Source organism: Entelurus aequoreus, linkage group LG04 (genome assembly GCF_033978785.1).
Source record: "Entelurus aequoreus isolate RoL-2023_Sb linkage group LG04, RoL_Eaeq_v1.1, whole genome shotgun sequence".
Lineage (NCBI taxonomy): Eukaryota > Metazoa > Chordata > Actinopteri > Syngnathiformes > Syngnathidae > Entelurus > Entelurus aequoreus.
Window position 1 is genome coordinate 40,969,150 of NC_084734.1, and position 9,693 is coordinate 40,978,842.

At 38.6% G+C, this 9,693-nt stretch overlaps 1 protein-coding gene across 2 annotated transcripts in view; it reads right to left on the reverse strand.

Moving 5' to 3' along the window:
* LOC133648616 (coiled-coil domain-containing protein 85C-B-like) overlaps nt 1-9,693 on the reverse strand; it is a 106,602-nt gene that overhangs the window by 29,408 nt on the left and 67,501 nt on the right. The window contains exon 3 of one of the 2 annotated variants that reach the window (XM_062044881.1): nt 5,779-5,820. The exons of the other annotated variant lie outside the window; for it this stretch is intronic. Within the exon in view, the coding sequence (XP_061900865.1) occupies nt 5,779-5,820 (42 nt within the window). The remainder of the gene's footprint in view (nt 1-5,778; nt 5,821-9,693) is intronic. 2 annotated transcript variants of the gene reach the window in all.

A 9,693-nucleotide genomic window follows, 5' to 3' on the forward strand; every position in this document is an offset into this window, starting at 1 on the left:
TTTAATCATAAAGACTTCTTTTTTATTCTGATGATTGACATTCTTTTTTTCTTCCCTTTCTTCTTTCATATATTTTTCTTTCCTCAATATATTCCTCCCTGCGTCCATTTCCCTTACTGCCTTTGTTCTTTCCTTCCTCTTTCTCTTCCTTCCCTCCTCCCTTCCACCGACATTCCTTTCTTCCCATCTTCATCCCTCCCTCCCCATCTTCTACACTTCCTTCCTTTTATTAGTAACCTTGTAGTTCTTGGTTAAATTTCTCCTGCCACACATTAGCGCCCTCTAGTGTCTGGCCTTGTCTGCGTGTAAAAACATGTGATGCCCAGGAGCACCGGGTCTAAAAATACCCCAAAGAGCTGCGGGGACACGTAAAGATGCATACTGAGTCGTCTGCCTGGCTCCGTTATCTTTTGAACGCACATTTAAGTGTCCCGCTAACCTTTTCCCTTTCCTTCTCGTGGCGCTTCTTGATCTCTACGGTTGCAATCCCATCACTCGCTACTCACGCTGGCATCTTGTATGCTTTCTCCGGGCTTAGATGCCGTCAGCATGCTAGCCCTGAAAATGTCATATCCGCTGGAGTGAAGTAAACAATCGATGACCTCAACGCATCTCGCGGCGTCGGAATCATAAGAGTGACATAGCCGCGATTACAGTCGTCCACTTGAATCTATTTATTTTTAATACGTTAAGTATTGCAAATGACGAACTCATGACCACTTTCCCACTTTAGTCAGGATGATTTACAGCAACTCGGAAACATTACCCCAAATCAGGGGTGTCAAACGTACGGCGTTTGCTCAGTATAAAAATGAGCCCAAATTTTTAAAAAGAAAAACTGCTGTTCTAAATGTGTCCATTAGATGTCGCAAAATAAATTTTTTGTATCTTTGTAGATGATGCTACATATGTAAAAAAAAATAAAACACATATTAGTGCACCAGTCCAGGAAAATGACAAAACTACATAAGAACATCCTGTAATTTCATTTTGATATATTTTTTTTTATCTTGATAGATTGATGGACTGGACTTTCGCTGATGTGTTGGACTTTCACAATATTATGTCAGAACCACTCGACATCCATTGCTTTCGGTCTCCCCTAGAGAGGGGGGGTTACCCACATATGCGGTCCTCTCCAAGGTTTCTCATAGTCATTCACATTGACGTCCCACTGGGGTGAGTTTTTCTTGCCCGTATGTGGGCTCTGTACCGAGGATGTCGTTGTGGCTTGTACAGCCCTTTGAGACACTTGTGATTTAGGGCTATATAAATAAACATTGATTGATTGATTGATTGACATTGATTGAAAATTAACACCAATAAGGTGACTGATGAACATTATCACATAATTTATTCAGAAAGTATAAATAACGACAAATAAAGATTGAATACTATTAACCGCAACATGTAAGTATAAAAAAAAATATATATATATATATATATGTATATTATGATTTTTCAATTTTCAGAATATGCTTGTTCTATTTTTAAACAAAGAACACAATCTGAAGTTGACTTTATTTTTAAGTTATTGTGCCGTGATTGTACCAGTCCGGCCCACTTGGGAGTAGATTTTTCTCCATGTGGCCCCCGATCTAAGATGAGTTTGACACCCCTACCCTAAATCATACTTGCCAACCCTCCCGTTTTTAGCGGGAGACTCCCGGTATTCAGCGCCTCTCCCGATAACCTCCCGGCAGAAATTTTCTCCCAACAAACTCCCGGTATTCAGCCGGAGCTGGAGGCCACGCCCCCTCCAGCTCAATGCGGACCTGAGTGGGGACAGCATGTTCTCACGTCTGCTTTCCCACAATATAAACAGCCTGCCCAATGACGTCATAACTGTAGAATGATCGAGGGCGAGTTCTTGGTTTCTTATGTGGGTTTATTGTTAGGCAGTTTCATTAACGTCCTCCCAGCGCGGTAACAACACACAACAACAGCAGTCACGTTTAGTCTACCGTAAAGCAGTTCTTCTGCCGTAAACAGCAATTGTTGTGACACTCTTAAACAGGACAATACTGCCATCTACTGGATAGCCTCCAAAACACTGATATTCAAGTATTTCTTTTATTTACATGTATAATAAAATAAATAATATATATATATATATATATATATATATATATATATATATATATATATATATATATATATATATATATATATATATATAGCTAGAATTCACTGAAAGTCAAGTATTTCATACATACATATATATATATATATATATATATATATATATATATATATATATATATATATATATATATATATATATATATATATATATATATATATATATATATATATATATATATATATATATATATATATATATATATATATATATATATATATAATACTTGAGTTGGTGAATTCTAGCTTAAATATATTCCCCTCTTAACCACGCCCCAACCACGCCCCCGCCCCACCCCCGACCACGCCCCCCACCTCCCGGTATCGGAGGTCTCAAGGTTGGCAAGTATGCCCTAAATGGCTTGTGATATTAAAACATCAAGCTGTTTCCTTAGCTCAGATAATCTTTTACATGAATTTTAGGAGCATCAGTCGCAATAATGAGTAGTCGCTGCTATAACTTCTCCCAGTGGTTACAGCGGCAACTATAAAATAAGATTAATATCATACACCTCCCTCAAATAACTGGACTGCACTGCTAACAAAAACAGCAGCACCTACAGAGGCACGTAAACATTCTCAGGATATAAAGTCTGTTGTAAAGTTGTGCAGTGGTACCTTCTCCGTCTGTGAGTAAACATTTCGGCAGCATTTTACACTTGTTTTTGTATAGCGTACTACTAAAGATTGTGCATAACACACTAGTCAATTCGCCGGCGTATGATTCTGCGGAATTGAGTAGATATTGAGTAAAAACAATATACAATGTTAAATAGTGATATTCAAAAATTTTTAAAATTAAGTCCTTCCTCTATCTGCATCTGAGTCAATTAACACCCCCTAGCCACTAATATGAGGAGATACAGCAAGCACTTCATGTTTAAAACAAATAAATCACTTCAATTGAGTTATTACCTTAGTTGGGGGGTGTGGAGACTAAACTTTTTTATACTTGGTTGTCGAGTTAAGAATGACGCCGGGCGGGAATGGTCATTTAGTGAGTGAGCATGTGCACCCCTGCTATTGTTACTGTGTTTAATGTTGCTTTGTGGGTTCATGTTGACGTTTCTGTTGGATAGCCAACATTCCTACGATAAGAGACTTTTGTTTCTTTGAGCTTTAACCCTTTTTTCATAACTCAGGAAGTTGCACACGGGACAACTAATCCACTCTGAGAGGCCCACCTGCTCTTCAAGTCAGTTCTACCATAAAGTGAAGTAAACTGAAGACACTTTGAACAATAAAGTCAAGTATGCACTCCTCAATTGCAAGTCAATGTAGGCCAATGCATTATAGATGTCTGCCTCTACCTGTGTCGCTCTTGTAGCCTCAATTATTCATGCCACCAGACGTCCCGACAAGCCCAGACAAGAGTTTGTCTTTTATGCACCAAAGAGCGATGTAGTGCTCGCTCACCTTTGCAGGAAAAGCACTCTGGGCGCCCCCGGAAAAGAAGTATGGACACAGGAGAAACACTTTTACACGTTCATACACTCAAACTGCGCTGCGCTGACATGAAGACAAATTAACTCCCAGACAAAGAGTTGAATAATTAGATTAGGTTCAAACAGAGTCAAGAAAAAAAGATGCAACGCTGTTGGTTGAGGTTCCAGGTTCGATCCCCGCGCCGCCATCCTAGTCATTTCCGTTGTGTCCTTGGGCAAGACACTTTACCCACCTTCTCCCTGTGCCACCCAAACTGGTTTAAACGTAACTTAAATATTGGGTTTCACTATGTAAAAGTGCTTTGAGTCACTAGAGAAAAGCGCTATATAAATATAATTCACTTAATTTTACTTCACTTGAGTCTCACACTTAACTATACTTTTTTTTTCATTTCATTTTTTTTCATTTATTTATTTATTTCAGGCAATGACATAAAAAAGTACGAAGTTGACAACACATAATAATATAAATTAATATAGTGCAAAAGGTAATGTATAGTATGTAATGCATGATCGACACTTAACTATACTCTGCAGATTAGGGATGTCACGACAAACGGTATCAATGATAAACACTCCCAACAGTAAGTAATACCGTGTTAAAATAACATTTAATCGTGTTTGATAACTGCACTTTGATCAACTCACACACCAATGATTTTTCTCATTTACTGGAGAAGTAAGCTCGCGTGCTAACGGCTAGCTAGCTTAAATGCTAACATGAATACAAGAGAAATTAACGTATGCACTCCATTACGAAACGACATACCCCGATCTAAACTTGTAGAAACGGATTACTGTCTGAGCAACTAAGCTATTTAATTGTGCACACTGAACATATAAGCTGTGCTCTCTTAGAACAGAGAGATCTACGCACAGAGGAACATGACAGAGGTGTTTACAACAGGAAGCTTTAATATTAAAATACACTAAAAAAAATCACATATTAAAACAGAAAAAGATAAATGTATTTAAACACTAACATAAAAATAATATGGCTGTTCGGAAACCTTGACAATATCTTTGACCCGTTCCACTGCTAGCCTCTTTCCCAGGAGGCAGAACAACGAGGGTAGCTTGTCGACCAGGCTAAAGGCTGATTTCCTTTGTTATTACATACATTAACGTATTTGTTGCGACTCGCCACTGATACATTTAACTGCCTCAAATAAATTAATTTTTAGGTGCCGTTATGCATCGTAACTCTGATTATTAACATAGCTCATATGCACCTGGTCTGCCAGAGAATAAGACACCGTAGCAGGGGTATTAATCGTTGCCAACTTAGCAACCTTGTATATTTTAGCAAGTATTCAGACCCCTCTAGATACCGGAGGTGTAATGGTAAATGTATTCATATGTTTTGTTACAAAGCCTTCAGTTCAGTACAGATGTATTCAAAGTAAAAGACAGGAAGTGTTTCTTATGTCATGCATTTCCTCGGTAATCAAATATTAGTGTTGAAGAAAGGCAACGTATTCCCAACATGCAGTGCACCGCCACATTACCACCGGCATAGTAGGTGAGGTATGAAAGTGTGCAGAACAACTCAACAAGGCTTTTGACTAACGGGAGTTAGGACTAGTGATAACACTAAGAAGTTTATTTTGGCAACACTTCATCTTCCTGGTAAGACATGTGAAGTGCAAAAGGTGGCTTATGTTTTTTATATAGGAACACGGTGTAATTAAAAAAAAAAAAAAGCAAAAAGTAATAGGAAGCCCCCATTTTTTTTTGTCAGTTTGTCAGTGGCCTCTTATGCGGTACTTTGGTATAGTACTTATTTTTCTAATCAGCCTGACCTAAGCCTCAGGTTTATGTCTTACATAAATAATAATATTTGTGATTAATACATGGTTTGATAATGTTTGACAAGTTGTATTGTCTTAAACAGTAATTATGCTTATTATAATTATTAAATACGATTTAAAAAACAGGCAAGATCAATAATATTTGAGTGGGCCCCAAGCCCCTCTGTAGTCAAATAATTGGGCCCAAAGGTCAAAAAGGTTAAGACTCCTGATCTAGACCATCCCTAACCACACCCACAAATATACTTCATTACATCGCATAGATGATGTATTTGCTGTGTCCACCCTGCAAAAAGCTAAAAGCTGAGCTGAAAGTTCCGCCACCGGACAGACGAGCAAGTGGAAAAGCAATAAAAAGCCAAAAAAAGACAATCAGGTACCTTCTTCATGTGTATCTGTGACAAACTGTAGCGGCTATGAGCCTGAGGAGAGAACAACATTAGAGAAACAACACGTTCACAAGCAATAGACCCTTTAACACCACAGGAACTTTTTCAGGAATTTTCCACTTTACCCGGGTACATACATTTCCCCCTGTGTTTCCACCAAAAATTACCCAGGTAGATTTAGTTCTTCAGGAACCTTTCAGAATTCCTCCTAGCTAGGTTGGACTTTTCCAAGTGACCAGGAACCTTTTCGAGGATGGGCTGTGCTGTCGATTGGTTGAACATAGTTGGGGGCGTTCCTAACATTTCTCTTTCAAACACACAAACGCTATTGGAATATAAGCGGCTAGTTGTTTATTTCTTATTTCTTGTGTATTTATAATACAACAAAATTGACAATGGAGAGAAACAAGAACGAAAGCAGCTTTCGATATGCAGGAATTTTTGTGGGCCATCTTTGCACTGAAGAATGCTAATCAGTGAAACTATCTTGGTGTGTTTTCACTCAGCTGTAGTCTTTAAACTATATGCAGTTGATTGTTGTTTATTATTTTTACAAACTTTATTTCATTACGCGCAACTACGAGAAGTGGACGGACTCTTTTAAACGTACTTACAGGGTAGTTTGAAGCCGGACTCAAAGCGGCGACCTCAGCTGCTTACTACTCTGACTTTGTTGGATAAATGTGAAATAAAAGAGGCAGCACATGAGTAGAACAAAGGTAAATAACATTAAATATGAACTATTTACTTTATTACATGTTGTAGAAGTAGTCAGTGACACTCCATTTATGTAGTTATTAGCCTCAATCTGAGTGAACAGGATGCTAATGCTAGCAAGCTAATGCTGAAGCCGATGTGTTTGTGTTGTTGGCGTGAGATAAACACTGACATTTATTATTCATATATTATTATTTACAGCAGAAATGGACCACAAGGAATCAATCGCCTGACCCTCATGAATTCATCATTTACTGAGAGGATGGATTTCTGAATGTTGGACATTGCGGACAAAATCCTGACTTTTTAAAAACAATTCAGTACACTTTATTTTTTAAATTATATCGTTTTGTATATTATTGCTTTAGATTTCAATTGCTTACTTTTGAGTAAAAGAACTGTGACCTAATATTGTCTGTTTATTTACATGGTATCAGTGTAGAATACGTCATCAGCCTGATTTGTATAAACTACCCTGAACTGTGAAATGCGGTGGAAACACCAACCACACACTTCTACAGGAACCTATAAATCCAGGAAACACAGGTCCCAGGAAGCAAAAGTACCACAACGTTATTTTGAAGTGTGAAAAAAAGGACCAACAGGTTGACTTCCCAAAAGGGCTGGGCGATATGGCCTTTTATTAATATCTCAATATTTTTAGGCCATGTCACGATACATGATATATATCTCGATATTTTGCCTTAGCCTTGAATTAACACCTGATGCATATAATCACAGCAGTATGATGATTCTATGTGTCTCCATTAAAACATTCTTGTTCATACTAAATTAATATATGCTCATTTTAAACTTTCATGCAGAGAGGGAAATCTCAACTAAGTCAATTCATCAAAACTGTATTTATTAAACAGTTATTAAGCAGTGGCACAAACAAACATGTCATTTCAAAACAGAAAGTGCAAGATTGTCAGAGACATTTTAAAACAAGCTATGAGTGCACTTGTGTGCATGATGTCACTAAGATGACATATCAAAACAACACTAAATTAAAGTGCACTTTTTGTACAGAACACCACTACAATAGTTTAAAACAAATAAAGTGCACTTTTGTGCATGATGTCACACAAGATATTTCAATAACTGTCAAATTAAAATGAGCTGCATAATAGGAAATCAAATAGTGTATGTCCTTCGCTATGTGGTAGGTTCCTGCGGACGTTATCTCCTTCTATTGTTGACTATTTTTTTCATACGGTGTTGATGTGAAAATGGTTGCCTCGGCATTTTGTTGGTGTGGCACTGGCCGGAGATGTTAACATGCAGAGTTTCAAGTACTCTTCATTCTCGAACGGGTGACTTTTCAAATGGTGCTACATTAGGCTGTGCTGCTACTTTTTGTAGCAACGCTTTTGCCGCGTACTTGTAAAACATCTTCCCGCTTGAAGCCAAACCACCGAATTAATTCTTCCTCCATTTGTTACCAGATTCACACCTTCTCTCTCTCGTATTACCACCTGCACCGCACCATTAGCATCACAGCTAACGTTACCATGTCGCTACCTGTCTGCTCCGCGGGAGCGTGTGACGTTGCACACGTGACAGTATGTGACGTATGTATAAAGGTGCGCTTGTTTTAAGTCTTTGTGAGAAGGAGATACAAGAAAGAGTGGGAAATGCATGAAGTGTAATGCCCGCAGCTAAAAGCAACTGTGTGAGAATGTATACTCGAATATCACGATATAGTCATTTTCTATATCGCACAGAGACAAACCCGCGATATATCGAGTATAACGATATATCGCCCAGCCTTACTTCCCAACACGAATAATTGCAGAATTTACAAGCCTACAATAAGCATCAGCCTGCCTTCTGGGAGATGAAAATAATAAAAACAAAACAAAACAAAAAACGTCTGCGACTGGCATGTGGTAGTTCGGTGAAAAGATTAAAGAGAATAAGAATGAAGATGTCATATTAGTTAACAGTCGCATGGGAGACATTTTTAGAACGTCACACAATGAGCATCCAGGCTGACATGTGACCTGACGGTGAACCCCACCGCAGAGCATCATCCAAATGTAGGTAAAGTAAAAAATAACCGGGTTGGGGGGAATGGAGTGGGGTGATGCTTCACTGTCATTTACAGCCCCTTTCCGCCCTCAACCCTCGTCCCCCCCATCCTCTTATCTCTTCTCGTCTGCCGTTCTTTGCCACAGGGGCGAGCATCAACACCCGCCATTGAAGACTCCGCTATGAATTAAACATGGATAAACACGCCGCACAGCTAACGATGCGTCTGACAGCAGCCGCCTGTACCGCCTCGCATCTTAGCATCTCCTGTTTTTTGGCTCGACTCAAAAGTTGCACAAGCGGGGCTTTCGGCGAGTTCAAACGTTGGCTGCCAGCGGATCTTCAGTCGACCCCAGTTTGACCCGGGACCATCTCCGCACGGTATCACATTCGGAATCTCAACTCAAATGTATAAATATACAGTACAGTCGACTTCAAATGTTCAGTGCCAGCCAAAAACGTTGAGCACATTAGCTCATACTACTGATTGAGAAAATCATAACTGTCTTTAGAATGTCATGACACCACGAAAAATTGAAGACAGGCCCCGTTTACACTGCACATCAAATCAGATTTTTTTGATCGGATATTTTTTTCAGTCTAAATGCTCATAAGTGCTTCAAATGTGATCTTTTCGCATCAGATTCAGGCCACATCAGAAGGTAGTCCGAATCGGATCTTTTCAAAAGTGAATGCTGTCTAAGAGGAAATGCGACCTGTGTTTGACCTGATTGAAACTTTTACATCCTATTTAGGCGAACTATGTCATTTTGGTGTGCAGAAAAAGACGCGGTCCGCCAGTGGAAGTGGAGATGTCATCTCAACATCCGGTTTTGGTGAGCAAAATATTTTATTGGCGGCCAAATTTTCATCGCACGCTAGTCACAGTAAGGCTGCAGCTAACGATTCTTTTTCTATCGATTAATCTATAGATTATTTTTTTCGGTTAATCTATAGATTATTTTTTCGATTAATCTATAGATTATTTTTCCTTTTACCGATTATTTTTTTATTCAAAATGAAGATGAAAAAATAAATGTAGGCCCGTTTTTTCAAAAGGCATGGCTTTTATTTACAAAAAAAAAAGAAGTATGGCCACTCAGTCAACATTGACAACAACATGACTAAATATTCTGTAACAATGTAAACATTTAA